Source organism: Podarcis melisellensis (assembly GCF_964234715.1).
Source record: "Podarcis melisellensis genome assembly, chromosome: 18".
Classification (NCBI taxonomy): domain Eukaryota; kingdom Metazoa; phylum Chordata; class Lepidosauria; order Squamata; family Lacertidae; genus Podarcis; species Podarcis melisellensis.
This window is the reverse complement of record NC_138536.1, coordinates 2,735,239-2,760,018: the sequence shown is the minus strand read 5'-3', so window position 1 is coordinate 2,760,018 and position 24,780 is coordinate 2,735,239. Positions and strand designations below refer to the sequence as shown.

The 24,780-nt window shown below is 49.0% G+C and overlaps 1 protein-coding gene across 3 annotated transcripts in view; it reads right to left on the bottom strand.

The window, feature by feature from the left end:
• ARHGAP45 (Rho GTPase activating protein 45) overlaps positions 1-18,490 on the bottom strand; it is a 51,872-nt gene extending 33,382 nt beyond the window's left edge. For 2 of the 3 annotated variants that reach the window (XM_081895412.1, XM_081895414.1), the window contains exons 1-5: positions 15,471-15,989; positions 7,849-8,149; positions 3,587-3,730; positions 2,407-2,491; positions 1,194-1,266 (exon numbers count right to left, since the gene is read on the bottom strand). In XM_081895412.1, coding sequence (XP_081751538.1) covers positions 1,194-1,266; positions 2,407-2,491; positions 3,587-3,730; positions 7,849-8,149; positions 15,471-15,593 — 726 coding nt within the window. In that variant the 5' untranslated portion in view covers positions 15,594-15,989. Of the gene's footprint in view, positions 1-1,193; positions 1,267-2,406; positions 2,492-3,586; positions 3,731-7,848; positions 8,150-15,470; positions 15,990-18,329 lie in introns of those variants that run through there. The other variant, XM_081895413.1, reaches the window with a different exon arrangement.
• Between the last annotated feature and the right edge of the window lie 6,290 nt (positions 18,491-24,780).

Below are 24,780 nucleotides of genomic sequence, written 5' to 3'. Positions count from 1 at the left end.
GATGCACACGCATATCTGAACATCCTCAACCTGCGTGTTAACAGCGGTCCCTTGGTTCTCAAACGCCTTGGCACCCAAACAACTTGGAACCCAAACTCTGCAAACCCGGAAGGAAGTGTTCCGGATTGCGAACCTTTTTTGGAAGCTGAATGTGCTCCGTTTTGAGTGTTGCGCTTCTGTTTTGGTCTGTCTGTTTTGGCTATTTATTTTGCATTTCTGTTTTTGTGGCTTTTTCCTTTCACTTTTGTGACTGTGTGGAACCCAGTCCAGCTACTGATGGATTGATTGTGTGACTGCAGTACATTGTTTATCGCTTTCATTTTACGGATCAACGGTCTCGTTAGATAGCAAAATTCATGTTAAATTGCTGTTTCAGGGCTTGCTTTTAAAATTCTCGCGCGTTCTCAAACTTAATCCGTTCCGGAAGCCCGTTCCAAAAACAAAGTGTTCCAAAACCAAGGTGTGCTTTCCCATAGAAAGGAATGCAGAATGGATTAATCAGTTCCAGACTTTGAAAAGGTAAAAAGGTAAAGGACCCCTGGACGGTTAAGACCAGTCAAAGGCGATTATGGGGTTGCAGCGCTCATCTCGCTTTCGGGCTGAGGGAGCCGGCGTTTGTTCACAGACAGTTTTCGGGTCATGTGGCCAGCAGGACTAAATAAAGGGGAGTGAGATGTGGAGTCCTTAATTTATACAGGCATGACTTTTGCGCAGGTGGCGCTGTGGGTTAAACCACAGAGCCTAGGACTTTCCAATCAGAAGGTCGGCGGTTCGAATCCCCGCGATGACGGGGTGAGCTCCCGTTGCTCTGTCCCTGCTCCTGCCCACCTAGCAGTTCAAAAGCACGTCAAAGTGCAAGTAGATCAATAGGCACCACTCCGTCGGGAAGGTAAACGGCGTTTCCGTGCGCTGCTCTGGTTCGCCAGAAGCGGCTTAGTCCTGCTGGCCACATGACCCGGAAGCTGTACGCCGGCTCCCTCGGCCAGTAAAGCGAGATGAGCGCCGCAACCCCAGAGTCGGCCACGACTGGACCTAATGGTCAGGGGTCCCTTTACCTTATGTTTGCTTTGCTGTTCTTGTGCTTCAGTTTCAAACCAGTTCTTTGTATTCTACGCATTATGGCCAATTGTGACAGCATTTAGCTTTCAGCTATAAAGATTCCAGTCATTCGTTCATTAGCCGGGACGCCTCACCTGGTTGTGGTCGCTAGGAGGGATGGAGAGAAGGGTACTGCTATCTACTTCCCCCATGAGGAGTTCGGAGACCCTGTTTGGGGGGAGAAAAAGCACATTCATAAAGCAAAACGAGGGAGGAAACAAGCACATGAATTTTGCAATTTGCTCCAAATCGCTGTGGTTCGTTCGCCTCCATTAATTACCCAACGGACCAGGGTGCATGTAAAAAAACGCCGTGAAAATGCTTTTTTGAAAAATATATTGAATTTGCCCTTAGCTCACCATTGCCACCTAGTGTCTCGTTTGTACAGTGTGCTGAAAATGCACATTTTTTTTGCAACTGCATAGCTGAGTCCCTTGTTCCCCAAATCATGTTGTTCCTCCTCATTCACAAACCCCAAATCGTCTCCAGGTAACATCACCTTGAGTTACTGTATTTTTTGCTCTATAAGACTCACTTTTTCCCTCCCAAAAAGTAAGGGGAAATGTGTGTGCGTCTTACGGAGCGAATGCAGGCTGCGCAGCTATCCCAGAAGCCAGAACAGCAAGAGGGATTGCTGCTTTCGCTGCACAGATATTTTAAGTTGGCAGTCATGAATGCCTCTCCACTATCCCTCCTCCAGACCAGACATAGCTTAGTAATAATAATGATGATATACCGTATTTTTTGCTCTATAAGACTCCCTTTTTCCCTCCTAAAAAGTAAGGGGAAATGTGTGTGCGTCTTATGGAGGCTGCGCAGCTATCCCAGAAGCCAGAACAGCAAGAGGGATTGCTGCTTTCGCTGCGCAGGGATCCCTCTTGCTGTTCTGGCTTCTGAGATTCAGAATATTTTTTTTCTTGTTTTCCTCCTCCAAAAACTAGGCGCGTCTCGTGGTCTGGTGTGTCTTATAGAGTGAAAAATATGGTAATTTAACATCTCTCCCCCCCCCCAGAAAAAATCAATATCGTACCCAGGGACCCAAATCGCCTTCTGATTCCATCTCACAAAAGTCACTAAATACCCAGGGAAATGTTTTGGGTCTCCATCATCTTTGGCCAATGCCTGGGTATCACCGGTTGTTTAAAAGCTGTTGTATCCTCAAGCAAAGGCCGCCCAGCCGCCTCTAACCCCAATTTTTCCTCCCCTGATTGGGGGTTCAGCTGGATGTCCTCTAAAGGGCCCCCCTCTGATTCTACGACCTGGAAGCACGCGCCTTTAGGGAAAGCACAAAAAAAGTCCCCCACTTACGTGCCGCTGAAGGAAACGGCAATCATCTCCAATGCCTTTTCGAATTCTCGTTTGTCAGCTTCGATGTTGGACTCGTAATGGAAACCTACGGATTATATATATATATTTATTAATATCTTCATTGAAAGAATTGCAATGATAAAGGAATAAAGTGATACACAGGGGGGAGGGGAAATGGGGGGAGGACGAGAAAACAAATATGCATATATAACAAAGAAATCAAAAAATTGTGTAATATACTCCTATGCATTCTTGCGAAAATTGATCTTGTGATATTAACCTAAGGTAAAGGTAAAGGGACCCCTGACCATTAGGTCCAGTCGTGGCCGACTCTGGGGTTGTGGCGCTCATCTCGCTTTACGGGCCGAGGGAGCCGGCGTACAGCTTCCGGGTCATGTGGCCAGCAGGACTAAGCCGCTTCTGGCGAACCAGAGCAGCGCACGGAAACGCCGTTTACCTTCCTGTCGGAGCGGTGCCTATTTATCTACTTGCACTTTGACGTGCTTTCGAACTGCTAGGTTGGCAGGAGCAGGGACCGAGCAACGGGAGCTCACCCTGTCATTGCGGGGATTCGAACCGCCGACCTTCTGATCGGCAAGTCCTAGGCTCTGTGGTTTAACCCACAGCGCCACCTGCGTCCCACAATATGCAGTGCTTTTTTTTTCTTTTAAAAAATGTTTAGGGGTACTCTCATTTAGACTCAAGAAAACCACCATTTTATAGTTAAAAATTGGGAAAAATAAATGCAGTAAATGGGGGGGAAAGGATAGCGGTACCTCGGGCTACATATGCTTCAGGTTACAGACTCTGCTAACCCAGAAATAGTGCTTCAGGTTAAGAACTTTGCTTCAGGATGAGAACAGAAATCATGCTCTGGCAGCGTGGCGGCAGCAGGAGGCCCCATTAGCTAAAGTGGGGCTTCAGATTAAGAACTGTTTCTGGTTAAGTACGGACCTCCGGAACGAATTAAGTCTTTAACCCGAGGTACCACCGTACAAAGATTCACAAAATGTTTAGGGGTATGTTTACCCCTGTGTCTCACCCCCAGAAAAAAAGCACTGTCCTAATGCATATATCACATTTGGATTAAATTTACGGAGGTGGTGTTTTTTTTAGAAAATAAAGGAGAGTTTTGGGGAAGTGCGAAATGTTGCGTCATTTTGCAAAGCATGCAACTGACCTTTGACTTTGGAGATGAGCGTCCCCGCCGCCGTCAGTGTCTCCAGCGTGTTGAGCAGAGGGTATTTGGCGACCACCTGCCGCAGGATCCGCAAGGCGTCCCCCAGGCTCTCGTGGGCCAGCGCCCGGCGGGACTCCAGTCCGTCTGCAAAAGCGAGAGAAGACCTGCCGGTTACGGCCCGTCGGTGCAATTCGTAGCACGCGCTGCGCCTGTTGGATTTCTGTCTGCCGTCCCGCTGATGCGGCAGCCCACCTTGCGGGACTCGGCAAGAAGGAGAAAACCAGAACGGACCCCCCAAACAGCTTCCGGCCTGTCAGTGCAATCGTAGCACGCGCTGCACCTGCTGAATTTCTGCCTGACGTCCCGCTGATGCAGCAGCAGGGACTCAGCAGGAAGGAGAGAACCAGAACGGACCCCCAAACAGCTCACCTGGCTAGAGCGTGGAGCTGGTAATGGCAAGGTTGCAGGTTCGATACCCATCTAAGGCAGCTGCGTCTCGGGGTTGGACTAGATAACCGTTGGGTCCCTTCCTAACTCTATAGTTCCAATATTTGTATCTGCCTCTCACCTGCCTCTTGGGCTCCTTGCCTTCCTCCCCATAAGTCCCAGAACCCACAATTTCGTTACCATTTGCCCCTCAGGGCAGGAGAGATGCGGGGTCAGAAATCCAGCCGCTGCTTCGGGAGGCAGCGGCGGTGTAGTGGTTAGAGCTATGGAGATTAGGATCCCCGCTCCGCCGTGAAGCTCACTGGGTGATTGTGGGGATGTGAGATCCCCTATTCCCCCAGAGCGCTATATTACCCAGAGCGGTTTAACAATCAATCTGTCTTGGCAAAAAACAACAACACACCCTCTGGGAACTGTAGTTTTCTGTGTTGGGGGGAAATAGGGCTTTCCTTTTCAACTTGCAGCACACCTTAAACTACCATTGCCCAAGATTCTTTTTACAGGACGCCAAGATGGCAAACTACAGCTCCCATAATTATTTGGGACAGAGCATGTCCCCCATCCCATACTACAGTTCCCACAATTCTTTGGGGCAGAGCAAACTAAAGCTCCCATAATTCTTTGGGGGAGAGGATGCGCCCCAAACTACAGCTCCCACAATTCTTTGGGGCAGAGCAAGCGCCCAGCTCCCACAATTTTTGGGGGCAGAGCATGCGCTCCAAACTACAGCTCCCACCATTCTTTGGGGCAGAGCATGTCCCCACCCCATACTACAGTTCCCACAATTTGGGGGGGCAGAGCATGCACCCCAAACTACAGTTCCCACTATTCTTTGTGGCAGAGCAAACTAAAACTCCCATAATTCTTTGGGGCAGAGTGTGCACCCCAAACTACAGTTCCCACAATTCTTTGGGGAGGAGCATGCACCCCAAACTACAGCTCCCACAATTCTTTGGGGCAGAGCAAGTGCACGAAACTACAGCTCCCACAATTCTTTGGAGTGGAGCGGGCACCCCAAACTACAGCTCCCACAATTCTTTGGGGCAGAGCAAGCGCCCGAAACTACAGCTCCCACAATTCTTTGGAGTGGAGCGGGCGCCCCAAACTACAGCTCCCACAATTCTTTGGGGCAGAGCATGCACCCCAAACTACGGCTCCCACAGTTCTTTGGGGCAGAGCATGCGCCCCAAACTACAGCTCCCACAATGCTTTGGGGAGGAGCATAGCCCTCTTCTTCTCCCCCAAACCCGGTAAGTTGGCCACCTCTCTCTGTCCAAGGTCTTCTCTGGAATGTTTCCCTTCCTGTTTACATCCAGGAAGGCAAGTTGAAAAGAAGGAAGTGACCGTCTCTTGCGGCATTGGAGATAACCCGCTTGACCGCTTGACCGCTTGACCGCTGACCCCCATCCCTAAAGCATCACCCGCCCAGATCGTATCTTCTGCCTTCATCATTTCTGTGCATTCTCACCGCCGGGGAAGGAAGGAGCGAACGTCGGGTTTCGCTCCTAATTTCTCCGGTTCTCGAACTCGGGTTCTGCACATTTTGCACCCATTTGCAATAAAAACTAAACTAAACTAAACCAAAAACTAAACTAAACACTAAACTAAACTAAACTAAAAACTAAACCAAACCAAACACTAAACTAAACTAAAAACTAAACCAAACACTAAACTAAACTAAGCTGAAAACTAAACTAAAAACTAAACTAAAAACTAAACTGAAAACTAAACTGAAAACTAAGCACTAAATTGCAAACTAAACTAAACACTAAACTAAACTAAAAATTAAACTAAACTGAAAACTAAACTGAAAACTAAACTAAACTAAACCCTTACGGCAACTCAGCAGAATATTAGTGCAATTTCCCATCTTGTATGCAGCTTTGACTAACGTGCTTTTTTTCCAGGTGGCGGCAATTTCCCCCAATGATATGTTTTATTTAGCATTTAGCATTTATATTTCCACCTTTTCCTTTCCCCTGCACGGTTCACCCCTTCCTCAACGACCCCTCCTGCAACAACCCTTCGAGGTAGATTAGGAGGAGAGGCAATCGACTGCCCCCCCCAAGAGATCATTGTGGCTCGGTCGGGACTCGAACCCAGATCTCCCAAGCGCGCGACCCTCACAACAACCCTGGGAGGTCGGTTTGGCCAAGAGAGGCGGTGGCTGCCCCGTCCCCAAAGCCACTGGGGGTGAATTTCGTGGCTGGTTCGGGATTCGAATCCGGACCCCGCGGGCACGGTGGCTCGCGACTGCAAGCCCGAGCCAGAGGACATTGCGGGGAAGGCGACGGGCACCCAGACACACCCGCAAAGGGTTTATCAGGGTGCTGCCAGCTGCCGCGGGCTCGGCGTAAACAGGAAAGGCAGGCGGATGAAAATAGAGGCAGGAAGTGGCAAATATCGCATCCCTCTCCTCGCAGCAAAGCCTCTTGCCACCGTCTGATGTGGCAACTGCCTCTCTCTCTGTCCCCAGAGGTTGTCCCCAGCTGGCAGTTGCAAAACCAGGTGGACGCGCCGTTCCTTTCCCCCAAAACTGCCAATTCAGGGCTGCCGGGTCCCATCTGGCTCAATAGTGCCAACACGGACTGGCAGCCGCTCCCCAAAGGTCGCAGGGTTTGTGCTGGGTGTCCATCAGTATGCAGATGACACCCAGCTCTACCTCTCTTTCAAATCAGAACCAGTAAAGGTCCTGTGTGAGTGTCTGGCGGCGGTTGGAGGATGGATGGCGGCTAACAGATTTAGGTTGGATCCTGGCAAGACAGAAGGACTGTTTTGGGGGGACAGGGGGCAGGCGGGTGTGGGGGACTCCCTGGTCCTGAATGGGGTAACTGTGCCCCCGAAGGACCAGGTGCGGAGCCTGGGGGTCATTCTGGACTCACAGCTGTCCATGGAGGCGCAGGTCAGTTCTGTGTCCAGGGCAGCTCCATCTGGTACGCAGGATGAGACCCTCCCTGCCCGCGGACTGTCTGGCCAGAGTGGCGCATGCTCTAGTTATCTCCCGCTTGGACTACTGCAATGCGCTCTCCGTGGGGCTGCCTTTGAAGGTGACCCGGAAACTGCAATTAATCCAGAATGCGGCAGCTAGACTGGGGACTGGGAGTGGCTGCCGAGACCACATAACACCGGTCTTGAAAGACCTCCATTGGCTCCCAGTACGTTTCCGAGCACAATTCAAAGTGTTGGTGCTGACCTTGAAAGCCCTAAACGGCCGTGTATCCCTGAAGGAGCCTCTCCACCCCCATCGTCCAGCCCGGACACCTGGGTCCATCTCCCGAGGGCCTTCTGGCGGTTCCCTTGCTGCGAGAAGCCAAGTTACAGGGAACCAGGCAGAGGGCCTTCTCGGTGGTGGCACCCTCCCTGTGGAACGCCCTCCCGTCAGATGTCCAAGAGAACAGTAACTACCAAACTTTTAGAAGACATCTGAAGGCAGCCCTGTTCAGGGAAGCTTTTAATGTTTAACAGGTTATTGTATTTTAGTGTTTTGTTGGAAGCTGCCCAGAGTGGCTGGGGAAGCCCAGCCAGATGGGCGGGGTACAAATAATAAATTATTGCTATTATTATTATTATATTTTTATTTAGGGTCCCACTGCAACAGCGACACCTAGCGGCAGAACAGACGCATTGCAACATAGTGTCAAGCTAGCGACCTCTAGGGGCAGAATATGCACAATACAACACAGCCTTATAAATAAAGAAGTAATAAATTATTATTATTATTAATGCAAAACAAATGGCAATTTGTGGTTGGGCACAGAAAGGGCCCCAGGAGCTGAGGGCCGCATCAAAGCTCAATCTGGCCCCTGACCACTTACCCTCCCGGAGAACCACGTCCCGCAGCTTCTCCAGCGGCTCGGCCAAGCGGGTCACGTCGGCCAGCAGTTGGGAGATTTCCTCCGGCTCCATCAGGCTGCCCTCGCCGCCATCGCAGGGGCTGTAGGCCTTGGCGGCTTTGCCCAGGCCCCGGGGGACGGCGGGCGAGAGGGGGAATCCGGCGGCGCTGGCGTGCCGGCTGAGGCTGGTGGGGCGCTTGAGGGTGCCGGCCGGGGAGGGCGCGGAAAGGTCCGCCAGGCTGGAGGAGGTCGAGGAGTCCAGGCCATCGCGGCGCGGCAGCTCCTGGGAAGAAGGAAAAGGCAGTCGGGTCACTCGGGGCAGGACTCGAACTCAGAGCCATTGGCCCCACCAACTTCAGAACTCATTGGAAGAACCAATAGGCACTCAGATCACTCAGGGCGGGACTTGAACTCAGAACCTGTGGCCCCACCAACCTCAGAACGCCTTGGAAGAACCAATAGGCACTCAGGGCAGAACTAGAACTCGGAACCTTTGTACCCACCAACTTCAGAAGTCATTGGAAGAAGAAAAAGGCACTCAGGGTGGGACTTGAACTCAGAATCTTTGGCTCCATCAACTGCAGAACACCTTGGAAGAACCAATAGGCACTCAGGGCGGGATTAGAACTTAGAGCCTTTGGCCCCACCAACTTCAGAACGCCTTGGAAGAACCAATAGGTACTCAGGGCGGGACTAGAACTCGGAACCTTTCTACACACCAACTGCAGAACTCATTGGAACTCAGGGCGGGATTAGAACTCAGAGCCTTTGGCACTCAGGGCGGGATTAGAACTCAGAGCCTTTGGCCCCACCGACTTCAGAAGTCATTGGAAGAACCAATAGGCACTCAAGGCGGAACTAGAACCCGGAACCTTTGTACCCACCAACCTCAGAACACCTTGGAAGATCCAATAGGCACTCAGGTCAGGATTAGAACTCGGAGCCTTTGGCCCCACTGACTTCAGAAGTCATTGCGGGAAAAAAGGCACTCAGGGCGGGACTTGAACTCAGAACCTGTGGCCCCACCAACCTCAGAACTCTTTGGAAGAACCAATAGGCACTCAGCGCGGGACTTGAACTCAGAACCTTTGTACCCACCAACTTCAGAACTCATTGGAAGAACCAATAGGCACTCAGGGCAGGATTAGAACTCAGAGCCTTTGGCCCCACTAACTTCAGAACGCCTTGCAGGAACCAATAGGCACTCAGGGTGGGACTTGAACTCAGAACCTTTTGCCCCACCAACTTCAGAACGCCTTGGAAGAACCAATAAGCACTCGGTTCACTCTTTGCTTTGACTTTGGGGGAAATTTCAATTTTAAGAAATAAGAATAGGTGTTTGTGGGAGGGGGAGTCTTGATTCGTTTCTTTTGGGAAAGTGTCACTTTTGTGAAATTTTCAGATTTAATAAGAAGAGGCATTTGTGCAAGAGGGGGAGTTATTCGTTTGTTCTGACTTTTGGGAAAAATTCCAATTTAAGTAAAAATACAAAGTGTTTGCGGGAGGGGGGGTTCTTGATTGGTTTTGACTTTTGGATAAGTTTGACTTTTGGAATTTAAGAAAAAAGAATGGGCGATATGATAAGTGCAATGAATTAATTGTGATTCGGGAATTTGTCGAATCCTCTTTTTGAACACCCGAAGGTTCACGCGGGCGGAAAAGGTCCAGCCCTTTGCCGCAGAAAAATCCACATTCTGCAAATTATTCCACGGTTGGGTCTCGTGGTATTTTAGGAACCACAATTGCTCAACAGCGATGACTTTAGCTTTGACGTCAATCTTGCCGGCGCTTGAGAAACCGTAGCCGTATGACCTCTGGCCAAAAATTATATATTTTAAAAAAAGATGTTTTGGGACTACAACTCCCATCATTCCTAGCTAGCAAGACCAGTGGTCAGGGATGATGGGAATTGTAGCCCCAAAACATCTTTTTTTAAAATATATAATTTTTTTTAACATACCATTTTCAACAGCAATTAAACATACTTTTACATCTTATTCAAATTTTTGACTTCCATCAGTCCTGTCTGAAAATTTTCCAATCTAATCTCTCAGTAAGCATTTCTAATCTTCCCTATTAAATTCCAAACTCATAACCAATATCTCTATCTTTTCCTACTTTGTAACACTTTGTATATTTCTCCTTGTAAAACTTATTGTAGTCCTACTAGCGTAATTTGTTGGTTACAATTGCTCTTCGAATAATTCATATACTTCTTCCAATCTTCTGTAAATCTCTGGTCCTGCAGGTTTCGAATCCTTCCTGTCGTTTTGTCCAATTCTGCAAAACATCTGGAGGGCCGAATTTGCCTATGCCTGCTTTAGGGCATGGGTAGGCAAACTGAGACCCGGGGGCCGGATCCGGCCCAATCGCCTTCTCAGACGGTCTGGGAATCAGCGTGTTTTTACAGGAGTAGAATGTGTCCTTCTATTTAAAATGCATCTCCGGGTTATTTGTGGGGCATAGGAATTTGTTCATTCTTTTTCCAAAATATAGTCTGGCCCCCCACATGGTCTGAGGGACAGTGGACCGTCCGCCTGCTGAAAAAGTTTGCTGACCACTTGCCTTAGGCCATATCCCAGCTGCTGGCTTTATTGGAGATCATGAAATTATAGATTTGTAGACTTGGAAAATACCTCTAAGAGTCATTCCCCAGAGTGGCTGGGGAAACTCAGCCAGATGGGTGAGGTATAAATATATTATTATTATTATTATTATTATTATTATTATTATTATTATTATTATTATTATTATTATTATTATTATAGTCCAACACCCTCTGACGCAGGAATCTCAGGTAGAGCATCGCTGATAGGTGCCCATTCAAACTCTGCTTTAATAATAATAATAATAAGTTCTTAAGGGACGCGGGTGGCGCTGTGGGTAAAACCTCAGTGCCTAGGACTTGCCAATCGAAAGGTCGGCGGTTCGAATCCCTGCGGCGGGGTGCGCTCCCGCTGCTCGGTCCCAGCGCCTGCCAACCTAGCAGTTCGAAAGCACCTCCGGGTGCAAGTAGATAAATAGGGACTGCTTACCAGCGGGAAGGTAAACGGCGTTTCCGTGTGCGGCTCTGGCTCACCAGATGCAGCTTTGTCACGCTGGCCACGTGACCCGGAAGTGTCTCCGGACAGCGCTGGCCCCTGGCCTCTTAAGTGAGATGGGCGCACAACCCCAGAGTCTGTCAAGACTGGCCCGTACGGGCAGGGGTACCTTTACCTTTACCTTTACCCCGCCCAGCTGGCTGGGTTTCCCCAGCCACTCTGGGTGGCTACCAACAGAATATTAAAAACACAAAGCATCGAACATTAAAAGCTTCCCTAAACAGGGCTGCCTTCAGATGTCTTCTAAAAGTCAGATAGTTGTTTATTTCCTTGACATCTGAAGGGAGGGCGTTCCCCAGGGCGGGTGACACCACCGAGAAGGCCCTCTACCTGGTTCCCTGTAACCTCACTTCTCGCAATGAGGGAACCGCCAGAAGATCCTCGGGAGATGGACCCCAGTGTCCGGGCAGAACGATGGGGGTGGAGATGCTCCTTCAGGGATACTGGGCCATTTAGGGCTTGAAAGGTCAGCACCGACACTTTGAATTGTGCTCGGAAACGTCCTGGGAGCCAATGTAGGTCTTTCAGGACCGGGGTTAAAGGGTCCCGGCGGCCGCTCCCAGTCCCCAGTCTGGCTGCCGCATTCTGGATCAGTTGTAGTTTCCGGGTCACCTTCAAAGGCAGCCCCACGGAGAGCGCATGGCAGTAGTCCAAGCAGGAGATAACCAGAGCATGCACCACTCTGGATAGACAGTCTAAGGGCAGGGAGGGTCTCATCCTGCGTCCCAGATGGAGCTGCCCTGGACACAGGACTGACCTGCGCCTCCATGGACAGCTGTGAGTCCAAAATGACTGTGAGTCCCATATGGTCTTGGCGGCCGCTCCCAGTCACCAGTCCAGCTGCCGCATTCTGGATTAGTTGCAGTTTCCGGGTCGCCCTCAAAGGCAGCCCCACGGAGAGCGCATGGCAGTAGTCCAGGCCTCTGAGAAGGAGAATCCATCTTCCGTCCCACAGTCGAACAGCTCTTCCTGTCAGAAAGGTATTCCTGACGTTGAGTCGGAACCTCCTTTCTCGTGGCGTGAAGCCACGGGTTCGAGTCCTGCCCCCGATTCGGACGACTTGATTCCGGCTCCATGTGGGGAAGAACTTTCCGGTGTCATTCGACCGTGGGACTGTCTCCTTGGAGGTTTTTAAGCAGAGTTCGGATGGCCATTTTCCCAGGATCCTTGAGCCGAGATTCCTGCATTGCAAAGCAGGCAGACCCCTTTCCGACGCGACGAGAGCCACCTTAGAAAAGGCGTTTATCTCTTACGTTGGGAGGGTCTGGGAATCTCCTTTGGCCGAAGGACTGCTTCTGCTTCCAGAAAACCTCTGCTGGGTCCAGCAGCCGATAGGGGTGGATAAAACCATCCTTATTCCCTCACACAAAATCTCTCATTCCTCCTTGCAGCCAGCTGAAAATATTCAAGGAAGGTGCCAAGCAATGGGGGAGTGGCCTGAGTAGAAGGGGTGTGGCCTGGGAAGGGGCGTGGCCACCAGACAGAGACACCTGGGATCCTGTGATGTACATAGGTAGCAAATATTATCGTTGTTTTAATAATACGACTTCCGCTTTTAGCCCCGCTTTTAATTCGAAGGGTGCAATGACCACCCCTTCCTTTGCGTAACTTCACGTATGTTTCCACATGGATCTGTGATATATACCATATTTTTTGCTCTATAAGACTCACTTTTTCCCTCCTGAAAAGTAAGGGGAAGTGTGTGTGCGTCTTATGGAGCGAATGCAGGCTGCGCAGCTATCCCAGAAGCCAGAACAGCAAGAGGGATTGCTGCTTTCATTGCGCAGCGATCCCTCTTGCTGTTCTGGCTTCTGGGATTCAGAATATATTTTTTCTTGTTTTCCTCCTCCAAAAACTAGGTGCGTCTTGTGGTCTGGTGCGTCTTATAGAGCGAAAAATACGGGTATATTGGTTATTTTACGATATACAATATCTTTATTGTCATTGTCCCTTGCAGAACAATGAAATTGAAAATCTACATAAACCCCTAAAAACTCGGAAACCCCATTTTAAAATACAATATACTATAGAGACCCCTTATGCTGTTTTTATAACCAGAATTGCATTTGCGTAAAAACTGTTTCTGAGGCGGCTAGTCCTGGCCTTTATAACCCTGGACCTTCTTCCAGAAGCTGAAAGAGATCATTTCCGGGGTGTGCTCTATCCTGCGCTATCTCTGCAGCTTTCTTATGGCACCTGGAAGCATAGATTTGATCCAAGGTGGGAAGAGCGCACCCAATTATTCTCTCCGCAGTCTTTACAACCCTGGACAGCATTGTTTTCCCCCTGGCCGTGCAGCTCCCAAACCACACACACAGACCATAAGTTAATACGCTCTCCACAGTGCAATGGTAAAATGCCATCAAGAGGTCCTTGGAGAGATTGTTTTTCCGGAGGATTCTCAGAAAATATAACCTCTGCTGTGCTCTCTTCATCAGGTCTTTGCTGTTGAAGAGAGCACAACAGAGGTTATATTTTTTAATCAAATTTAATCAAAAAAATTGATTACAAATATATATAAACATACAACAAACGATTTAGACTCCGAATATCCGGATTGCTCTCAATCTCTTGGCTTCCCCTCATCCCTTCTCTGGGGCCTAATGATAATATTTACGACGACATTTCAATATTTATCCAGTTTTCCCCCTTCTAAAATATCCACACTTTCCATCACTTTGCAAGTGTGGTTAAAATCCTGCCACTGTTTGAACCTGCTTGCAGTAGTCTCATAAATAAATCACAATTTTTTCACATTGTTTTTTAAAAAGTTACGGTCTTTGGGACTTCTGAGGTTCCCAGTGAACTTTGCCATTGGGATATCCTTTTTAAAAAACGAAAATCCGTACAAAAACCTGCCTTCGGATCTGCCTTGTGTCGCAGAAAACACATTGGAAGACTTTTTTTTTAATCTAATGGGTGCATCTGAACACCTAAAATACGCTTCTTGAAACCACAACACACCATTAGGAAGGGGAAAAAACTTTGTTTTTGAGCTGAAAATTGCATTGCAAAATTTGGAGAAGTGTGACAATTCGAAGGGTAGTTACCGTATTTTTTGCTCTATAAGACTCACTTTTCCCCTCCTAAAAAGTAAGGGGAAATGTGTGTGCGTCTTAGGGAGTGAATGCAGGCTGCGCAGTTATCCCAGAAGCCAGAACAGCAAGAGGGATTGCTGCTTTTGCTGCGCAGTGATCCCTCTTGCTATTCTGGCTTCTGAGATTCAGAATATTTTTTTTCTTGTTTTCCTCCTCCAAAAACTAGGTGCGTCTTGTGGTCTGCTGCGTCTTATAGAGCGGAAAATACGACACTTTATAGTCCACATCTTGCGGCGATTTCTTATTTTAACAAAACGGGCGCTTGAGTTTGCCCTCCTCCCTCCCCACACCGCTTTCCTCGCGTGACGTGTCTTTTCGATCTCCCGGGAACTGTTCTGCCATCCCTTTCCACCCACCCTGTATATAAAGGGACCAAAAGACACTTTAAGCAAAGGAAATTTGGCGGGAGTTTGCCAAAAAGTACCTTCAGCCAAACGCTTCCTAATGGTGTGTTGTAGTTTGAAAAAGCGTATTTTAGGTGCGGAGATGAACCCATTAGATTAAAAAAAACACACCTTCCAATGTGCTTTCTGCGATGCAATGCAAATCCGAAGGCAGGTTTTTGTACGGATTTTCGTTTTTTAAAAATGATATCCCAGTGGCAAAGTTAACTGGGAAATCACAAAGAACATAACTTTTTTAAAAACAATGGGAAAAGCGATTTATTTATGCGACCACTGCAAGCAGGTTCAAACACTGGACGGATTTTAACCACCCTTGTAAAGTAATGGAAAGCGTGGCTAATTTAGAAGGGGGAAAACCGGATAAACATTGAATTGTTGTTGTAAATATTATCATTAGGCCCGTAGAAGGGATGAGGGGAAGCCAAGAGATTGCGAGCAATCCAGATATTCGGAGTCTAAATCATTGTTGTATGTTTATATATATTTTTAATCAATTTTTTAAAATTACCAAAACATATGTATGGAAGTGAGAGCTGGACCATAAAGGAGGCTGATCGCCGAAGAATGGATGCTTTTGAATTCTGGTGCTGGAGGAGACTCTTGAGAGTCCCATGGACTGCAAGAAGATCCAACCTCTCCATTCTGAAGGAAATCAGCCCTGAGTGCTCCCTGGAAGGACAGATTGTGGAGCTGAGGCTCCAATACTTTGGCCACCTCATGAGAAGAGAAGACTCCCTGGAAAAGACCCTGATGTTGGGAAAGATGGAGGGCACAAGGAGAAGGGGACGACGGAGGACGAGATGGTGGGACAGTGTTCTCGAAGCTACCAGCATGAGTTTGACCAAACTGCGGGAGGCAGTGGAAGACAGTAGGGCCTGGGGTCCTCTGGTCCAGGGGGTCACCAAGAGGCGGACACGACTAAACGACTAAACAACAACAACAAAACATATACAGCCCCTCGCTGCCCTTCCGAAAACCCGTCAGGAGTTTGTTAAAAGTACCTTCAGCCAAACGCTGGCTCGGTTGGAGACGGTCTCCAGGACGTGGCCCCCGGCTTTTGAGACTTTCCTCCGCAGTCCGGCCGAATAGGGGCTGTAGCTGCTTTTGCCCCGGTTTCCGTGCATGGCCACGATCCAGCAGCCCCCCCCAAAACCACGAACCCCACTAGGCGGAGAGGGCACCCCGGGTGCAGATGATTTCGAGGCCTAGGGCGCCCCTCCAGCGCCCAGGCGGATTTTGAGAGCCGCCACACCCATGCTCGCTTCTGGAAACTTTGCGGGTTTTAGTTTTTTTTGGGGGGGGTGGTTTTCCTTTTTTCGAAAAAATTTACGACGCACCCAGCACCCACCCGGCGCAGCTTCTTAGAAGGGGCGGGCGGAGGGGAAAAAAGCCACAAACTTGAGCAAAGAGGAAGGTGGTTCGGACGGCTTCCTCTTTCTGCAGCCCTGAATTGTGCAAAACTGAACAGAAATATAAAAGCGAGTTTTTGGGAGGGGTTTCAGACCCAGATGACGCCGCCGTATTTCGCTTTATCCTTTAAAGCAGCGCTGAGTTTATAGAGAAGGAAGTTTTTAAAATTTTCCTCCCCCCTTCTTTTATTTCCATTTTTTTGTTTTGTTTCTCTCTCTCTATAATTATCTGGATTCGATGCTTCTGTCTTGTGGCAAAAAACTTTAACAAATTCTTATTTTTTTGGAAAAAAAAGAGAGATAGGAGGAAAATGACAGGCAGGACCGGTTGTCAGTAAGGGGTGCTCTATTCAGCCTCTACAGCCTTCTGTAAAACAAGAGAGAGAGCCCCCCCTATTATGCAGAATTGGAGGGGCTCTGGCGCCCTCTACTGTTGACCTCCCTGCTATTATTATTATTATTATTATTATTATTATTTACACCCTGCCCATCTGGCTGGGTTTCCCCAGCCACTCTAGGCATCTTCCAACAAAAGATTAAAAATACATTAAAATATCTGCCCTCCCAGCTTCCAACCGCCTCCCTGGCCGTTATTTTGCACCTGGCTCCAGCTGCTGGGTGTTATTTTGAACCCAGGTCCGCTGCCGGGTGTAGCGAAAACACCCACTCAAGACAACTGGATCTTGCAGGCTTGACGTCTTGCCCGCCGACAGGAAGTGAAACCTTGCTCAGAGCGCTTTCCGCAAAAACGAAAAACGAAAAAACAAAACACCCCCAATATTGGCACCGCTGGATCTGTCCTAAAAGGGGGGTGCGGGAAATAAAACGACCACAGACTCCAGCTCCCGGTAGCCATCGATAGCCCTCTCTCCTTCGTGAATTTGCCCTCTTTTAAAACCAGTAGAGACATCACCTCGTCAACAAAGGTCCATGTAGTTAAAGCTCTGGTTTTCCCAGTAGTGATGTATGGAAGTGAGAGCTGGACCATCAAGAAGGCTGATGGCCGAAGAATGGATGCTTTTGAATTCTGGTGCTGGAGGAGACTCTTGAGAGTCCCATGGACTGCAAGAAGATCAAACCTCTCCATTCGGAAGGAAATCAGCCCTGAGTGCTCACTGGAAGGACAGATCCTGAAGCTGAGGCTCCAAGATTTTGGCCACCTCATGAGAAGAGAAGACTCCCTGGGAAAGACCCTGATGTTGGGAAAGATGGAGGGCACAAGGAGAAGGGGACGACGGAGGACGAGATGGTGGGACAGTGTTCTTGAAGCTACCAGCATGAGTTTGGCCAAACTGCGGGAGGCAGTGGAAGACAGCAGGGCCTGGCGTGCTCTGGTCCAGGGGGTCACAAAGAGGCGGACATGACTAGACGACTAAACAACAACAACAAAGCCAGTTTGGTGGTTGCCGCTGCTTCCTGTTGCAGCGAGTTCCACCAGTTAACAAAGAATTCTTTTATCCACCCTGAAAACTCAACCACGACTTTTAGTGCTATTGGGGAGGGAGGAAAACCTTCCTCTCCCCCGTTTTCTCCATGCCCAGGGTCATTTTAATAGGTCTCCGGACCTAGGGTTTAACGCAGGCTTCCTCCACCTCGGCCCTCCAGATGTTTTGAGACTACAATTCCCATCGTCCCTGACCACTGGTCCTGCTGGCTAGGGATCATGGAAGTTGTAGGCCAAAAAATATCTGGAGAGCCGAGGTTGAAGAAACCTGGTTTAATGTTTTGCTGTGTTTTTATATATGCTGGAAGATGCTAGCTGGGGCAACTCAGGGTGCAAATAAATTATTATTATTATTTTATTGTTATTGTTATTTCAAGGTTTAATGTTTTGCCATGTTTTTATATATGCCGGAAGCCGCCCAGAGTGTCTGGGACAACCAAGGGTACAAAAAAATTATTATTATTATTATTATTATTATTATTATTATTATTATTATTATTAATATTAATATTATTATTATTTCAAAGTTTTCAAGGTTTAACGGTTTGCCATGTTTTTATATATTCTGGAAGCTGCCCAGAGTGACTGGGACAACCAAGGGTACAAAAAAATTATTATTATTATTATTATTATTTCAAAGTTTTCAAGGTTTAATGGTTTTGCATGTATTTACAGATGCGGGAAGCCGCTCAGAGTGACAACCAAGGGTACAAATAAATTATATTACTACTACTACTACTATTCTTAACTTTTCTCTACACTAAGATGCCCCCCAAAGCTGCAACCTTTCCTCCGCAGAGGACTTCTTCCGTCCCCTGAAACATCTGAGCTGCCCTGAACCCTTCCCCCCAAATCCACGATGCCCTTTCTTCGGGGGCGAGTCGGAGCCAATGAAATGCCGCCGTGAGCCGTTGGAGGTGCAGCCAAGCGACCTCTTGTGGAAACGCCACCCGGGGCGCCCCCCCCCCCGTTTCGCAACACCCCGCGGACGCAACCCCGTTACTCACCAGAGAGGACGGCGGCACAGGACTTCCTCCCCGGCCCTTCTTCGAAATCGAGGGCGTCTTGATCAGCTCCCGCTTCTTCCTCGAAAACATGGTGCCCTCTGAACTGCAAACCTGTCCCAGACGATTCGGTACCCTGGGGTGCCTTCACCGGCTAGGGGTTGCCATCCAACTGACCACAGCTCCCCCCCAAAATGGCGTTTCTGGGTGCAAAATGGGCTCAGGATTTGGCGCGGCTGCCTGCGGCTCAGAGCACACGCTTGCAAACCTACTTCCTGGCTCGGTTTTGTCTGACACACACACCCTTCAAATCTACACAGGAAAAGCTCAGTGTGTGTGTGAGAGAGTGTGGTTAAGAGCAGAGAGGAAGTTGTACGTCTTTTTGTCTATCTTCTTTCTGCCCCCTTTTTTTGGCCGATTCCTCTCCCTCCCTAACCCCGGTTGGGGGCCGCAACCTGCGGGAGAGAGAGATGCGAGCCGTCCAAAGGCAACCCTGTATTTTGCCTTTTAAAAAAATGTTTTATTGTGTTTTTATATATGTGTTGGAAGGGACGTGGGTGGCGCTGTGGGTTAAACCCCAGAGCCTAGGGCTTGCCGATCAGAAGGTCAGCAGTTCGAATCCCCGCAACGAGGGGGTGAGCTCCTGTTGCTCGGTCCCTGCTCCTGCCAACCTAGCAGCTTGAAAGCACGTCAAAGTGCAAGTAGATAAATAGGTACCACTCCGGCGGGAAGGTAAACGGCATCGCACTTTGCGAGTGAGTAGGCACGTGTGTTTTATGCGTGCTATATATTTTTTAAAATTTCATTTTATAACGGACCCGGGTGAGCCAAGGGACGTGGGTGGCGCTGTGGGTTAAACCACAGAGCCTAGGGCTTGCTGATCAGAAGGTCGGCAGTTCGAATCCCCACAATGACGGGGTGAGCTCCTGTTGCTCAGTCCCTGCTCCTGCCAACCTAGCAGTTCGAAAGCACACCAGTGCAAGTAGATAAATAGGTACCGCTCCGGCGGGAAGGTAAACGGCGTTTCCGTGCGCTGCTCTGTTTCGCCAGAAGCAGCTTAGTCCTGCTGGCCACATGACCCGGAAGCTGTACGCCGGCTCCCTCGGCCAGTAAAGCGAGATGAGCGCCGCAACCCCAGAGTCGGTCACGACTGGACCTAATGGTCAGGGGTCCCTTTACCTTACGACATCCGTGTTTTCCAATATGAGACGGTAATTGTGCCTTCGAATGGCGCACTTCCCTGAATTTTGCAACGTGCTTTTCCAACCCAGTAATACGTGCCGGGGATCTGTCTGTTAGCTGTGCATTAAAATGCACTTGTCGGTAAGAACGATGCACGAAATTTGTAGAAAACCGCTTGCTAAAAAAAGAGGCACAGGAGAATGTGCAGAACTTCGAATTTGGAGGGAGAGCGAATTTTGCTGCAGGTTAGAAGGGATATTTAATCAGACCTTTCCCAGGATCCGGGCTGGGGGGAATTCTGCTATGTTGGTGCCCCCTACTGGAGGCAATCGTCATCAAGCTATAAAAAAAAGGGACAGACAATAATTTTCTATCTTGCTTAAACGCCACAGTGGCTTCCTAGCAGTTTTGCAAGTGTAAAACCAACTTCAAAAGCATCAGTTTGCAGGCTTTTTGTGATTTATTACGTGCTTTAGTTTGAGGTTTCCCTTGTTGCTCTTTTCCCAATACTACTGTTGTTGTTTAGTCGTTTAGTCGTGTCCGCCTCTTCGTGACCCCCTGGACCAGAGCATGCCAGGCCCTCCTGTCTTCCACTGCCTCCCACAGTTTGGTCAAACTCATGCTGGTAGCTTTGAGAACACTGTCCCACCATCTCGTCCTCCGTCGTCCCCTTCTCCGTGTGTCCTCCATCTTTCCCAACATCAGGGTCTTTTCCAGGGAGTCTTCTCTTCTCATGAGGTGGCCAAAGTCTTGGAGCCTCAGCTTCAGGATCTGTCCTTCCAGTGAGCACTCAGGGCTGATTTTCTTCAGAATGGAGAGGTTTGATCTTCTTGCAGTCCATGGGACTCTCAAGAGTCTCCTCCAGCACCATAATATATTTTGTATAAATATGAATCTTGTATCCCATGATGGATTTTTACACTAGTAGTTCTTTTTAAAGCTTTAGTTATTATTATTAGCTTTTATTTTACTTGCCTTTCGGAGCTGTTTTTTATTATGTGCTTTGGTTTGAGGTTTCTGTTGTTGCATTTTTGGTAATACTACTACTACCAGGTTTTGTTGACGGGGGTTTGGGTCCACGGCAAAATGCATCGCCACCGAGTCTTTTGAGGGTTTTATAGGTCATAATCAGCATTTTGAAAAAACAGAGGAGGTAGGACTCACCCCTCCAACCCATTGCCAGGATATTTGTGGGGTTATTAAGCTTTCTTTAGGGGCTCTGCCAGAGCTGTTGAGCTCTTTTTGGTAGATAGTGGGTAAATGTACCCCCCACACAATGAAAAACCTAGACAGCGTCTTAAAAAGCAGATACATCACCTTGCCAACAAAGGTCCGTATAGTTCAAGCTCTGGTTTTCCCAGTAGTGATGTATGGAAGTGAGAGCTGGACCATCAAGAAGGCTGATCGCCGAAGAATGGATGCTTCTGAATTCTGGTGCTGGAGGAGACTCTGGAGAGTCCCATGGACTGCAAGAAGATCCAACCTCTCCATTCGGAAGGAAATCAGCCCTGAGTGCTCACTGGAAGGACAGATCCTGAAGCTGAGGCTCCAAGGCTTTGGCCACCTCATCAGAAGAGAAGACTGCCTGGAAAAGACCCTGATGTTGGGAAAGATGGAGGGCGCAAGGAGAAGGGGACGACAGAGGATGAGATGGTGGGACAGTGTTCTTGAAGCTACCAGCATGAGTTTGACTAAACTGGGGGAGGCAGTGGAAGACAGGAGGGCCTGGTGTGCTCTGGTCCAGGGGGTCATGAAGAGGTGGACACGACTAAATGACTCAACAACAAGAATACCCCCCCACCCCACACACATGGAGCTTTCTTGGCAGGGATACTGGAGTGGCTTGCTAGTTCCTCCTCCAGGTGGATCACGTTTAGTCAAAACTCTCCACTATGACCTGTCCATCTTGGGTGGCCCTGCACGGCGTAGCTCATAGCTTCTCTGAGTTATTCAAGCCCCTTCGCCACGGCAAGGCAGGGATCCATGAAGGATAATATGGTCTGAACATCCAAAAAACTAAGATCATGGCCGCTGGTCCCTTCACCTCCTGGCAAATAGAAGGGGAAGAAATGGAGGCAGTGAGAGATTTCACTTTCTTGGGTTCCATGAGATCCCGTGTGGTGTAGTGATTAAGAGTGGTGGACTCGTAATCTGGTGAACCGGGTTCGTGTCTCCGCTCCTCCACCTGCAGCTGCTGGGTGACTTTGGGCCAGTCACACTTCTCCGAAGTCTCTCAGCCCCACTCACCTCACAGAGTGTTTGTTGTGGGGGAGGAAGGGAAAGGAGAATGTTAGCCGCTTTGAGACTCCTTTGGGTAGTGATAAAGCGGGATATCAAATCCAAACTCTTCTTCTACTTTGGCCTTGAGTGTCTACTCCTCATGATGTCACCGGCTTGGCATCCAAAACAGGGAAATCGCAGGGCGAGTGAGGAAGAAGAGATTGGATTTGATATCCCGCCTTTCACTCCCTTTAAGAGAGAACCTCGCAGGGGTGTTTTTTTGTTTTCCCCTCCGCGGATGGCGCAGAATCTTTACTCTGGGGTGGGAGGGAATTATAGCACACACACAAAAAACACTCTCCTGAAAAGTATGTTTGTGTAAGGAGATCGGCTCTCCCAGGGTGGCGACGGAGGAACCTTTGGTGAACAACAGGAGCTATTCCAAAAATCCCAAGCCTCTGCCAGTCCGATGACGTTCGCTTCTTCAGAGACACGCCTCCGAAGAGATCAAGTTTTAAGGACACAATTCCGAGGAAACCAGATAAGAGGGAGGGAGCTTGAAACCAGAACTTGAAACCAGCTCAGCCAAATTGTGCATGGTTTTAAAGGGGTGCAGGAGGTTTTTGAGCCGGTTAAAGGGGTGCGAGGTGGTCCCCCCCCCCGGTTGTTTTAAATAAGGCCTTTATGCCATTCAAAGTCTGGCCCCTCTCTAAATGCCCCCTCCATTCTGTAGGCTTTCTAAATACAGTGGTACCTCAGGTTACATACGCTTCAGGTTACATACGCTTCAGGTCACAGACTCCGCTAACCCAGAAATATTGCTTCGGGTTAAGAACTTTGCTTCAGGATGAGAACAGAAATTGTGCAGCGGCAGCAGGAGGCCCCACTAGCTAAAGTGGTGCTTCAGGTTAAGAACAGTTTCAGGTTAAGAACGGACCTCCGGAACGAATTAAGTACGGTACTTAACCCGAGGTACCACTGTAATAATAATTCCTCTTCTTCTTAATAACAATTACAGTGGTATCCCTTGGTTTACTGGGACGCGGGTGGCGCTGTGGGTTAAACCAGAGAGCCTAGGGCTTGCCGATCAGAAGGTCGGAGGTTCGAATCCCCGCAACGGGGTGAGCTCCTGTTGCTCGGTCCCTGCTCCTGCCAACCTAGCAGTTTGAAAGCACGTCCAAGTGCAAGTAGATAAATAGGTACCACTCCGTCGGGAAGGTAAACGGCGTTTCTGTGCGCTGCTCTGGTTTGCCAGAAGTGACTTGGTCCTGCTGGCCACATGACCCGGAAGCTGTACGCCGGCTCCCTCGGCCAATAAAGCGAGATGAGCGCCGCAACCCCAGAGTCGGCCATGACTGGACCTAACGGTCACGGGTCCCTTTACCCTTTACCTTACCTTGGTTTACAACCATCATCCGTTCCGGAGATCCGTTTGTAAACCAAAGCAGGTTGTAACCCAAGGCATGCTTTCGCCAATGGGGCCTCAAAAAAATAAATTTCTTTGTAATAAAAAAAGGGTTGTAATTCAAAAAAAAAGGTTGCAAACCACGACCCGCACTTCAGGGTTTGAGTCTGCAAATCATGGTACCACCGTATTAATATTTATATGCCGCCATCTCATTGGGTTTCCCGGAGAGCTGCGTTTTAGACCTGTATATGTGTATATATATACGTGTGTGTGTGTGTGTGTGTGTGTGTGTGTGTATATAATATGTGTGTGTGTGTGTGTATATATCTATATATATCTATATATATGCATATGCATATGCGTGTGTGTATTGTGACGCGGCGGGGTGTGCTCCCGTCGTTCGGTCCCTGCTCCTGCCAACCTAGCAGTTCAAAAGCACCCCCGGGTGCAAGTAGATAAATAGGGATCGCTTTCTAGCGGGAAGGTAAACGGCGTTTCCGTGCGCTGCGCTGGAGCTGGCTTGCCAGAGCAGCTTTGTCACGCTGGCCACGTGACCCGGAAGTGTCTCTGGACAGCGCTGGCTCCCGGCCTCTTAAGTGAGATGGGTGCACAACCCTAGAGTCGGACACAACTGGCCCGTAAACTCCGATACATGGGACGCGGGTGGCGCTGTGGGTTAAACCACAGAGCCTAGGACTTGCCGATCAGAAGGTCAGCAGTTCGAATCCCTGCAATGACGGGGTGAGCTCCCGTTGCTCGGTCCCTGCTCCTGCCCACCTAGCAGTTCGAAAGCACATCAAAGTGCAAGTAGATCAATAGGTACCGCTCCGGCGGGAAGGTCAACGGCATTCCGTGTGCTGTGCTGGCTCGCCAGATGCAGCTTCGTCACGCTGGCCACGTGACCCGGAAGTGTCTGCGGACAGCGCTGGCTCCCGGCCTCTAGAGTGAGATGAGCGCACAACCCCAGAGTCTGGCAAGACTGGCCCGTACGGGCAGGGGTACCTTTACCTTTTTATTCTGACCTTGTCAGATGAATGTCAAATGAATAATAATTATTATTCATTATATTATATCATTATAATATTAGATTATATCATTTGTATTATATCATTTATATTTTATTCATTTATATCTCACCTTTTCTTCAAAGATATCAAGGTAACATACTACTAGTACTACTACTACTAATTTATTACTTATACCCCGCCCATCTGGTTGGGTTTCCCCAGCCACTCTTGGCGGCTCCCAACAGAATATTATTAATAATAAAGCGATCAAACATCAAAAACTTCCCTAAACAGGGCTGCCTTCAAATGTCTTCTAAAAGTCAGATAGTTGTTTAGTTCCTTGATATCTGGTGGGAGGGCGTTCCACAGGGCGGGCGCCACCACCGAGAAGGCCCTCTGCCTGGTTCCCTGTAACCTCGCTTCTCGCAGGGAGGGAACCTCCAGAAGACCCTTGGGAGGAGGACCCCGGTGTCCGGGCTGAAGGATGGGGGTGGAGATGCTCCTTCAGGGATATTGGGCCGTTTAGGGATTCCAAGGTCAGCACCAACCCAGCAGTGCACCCAGTGGCCACACAGCCAACCCACAAACCTCGCCGCTTGACCTGAGCTTCACCCCTTGAATGACTGCCTTACTTCCA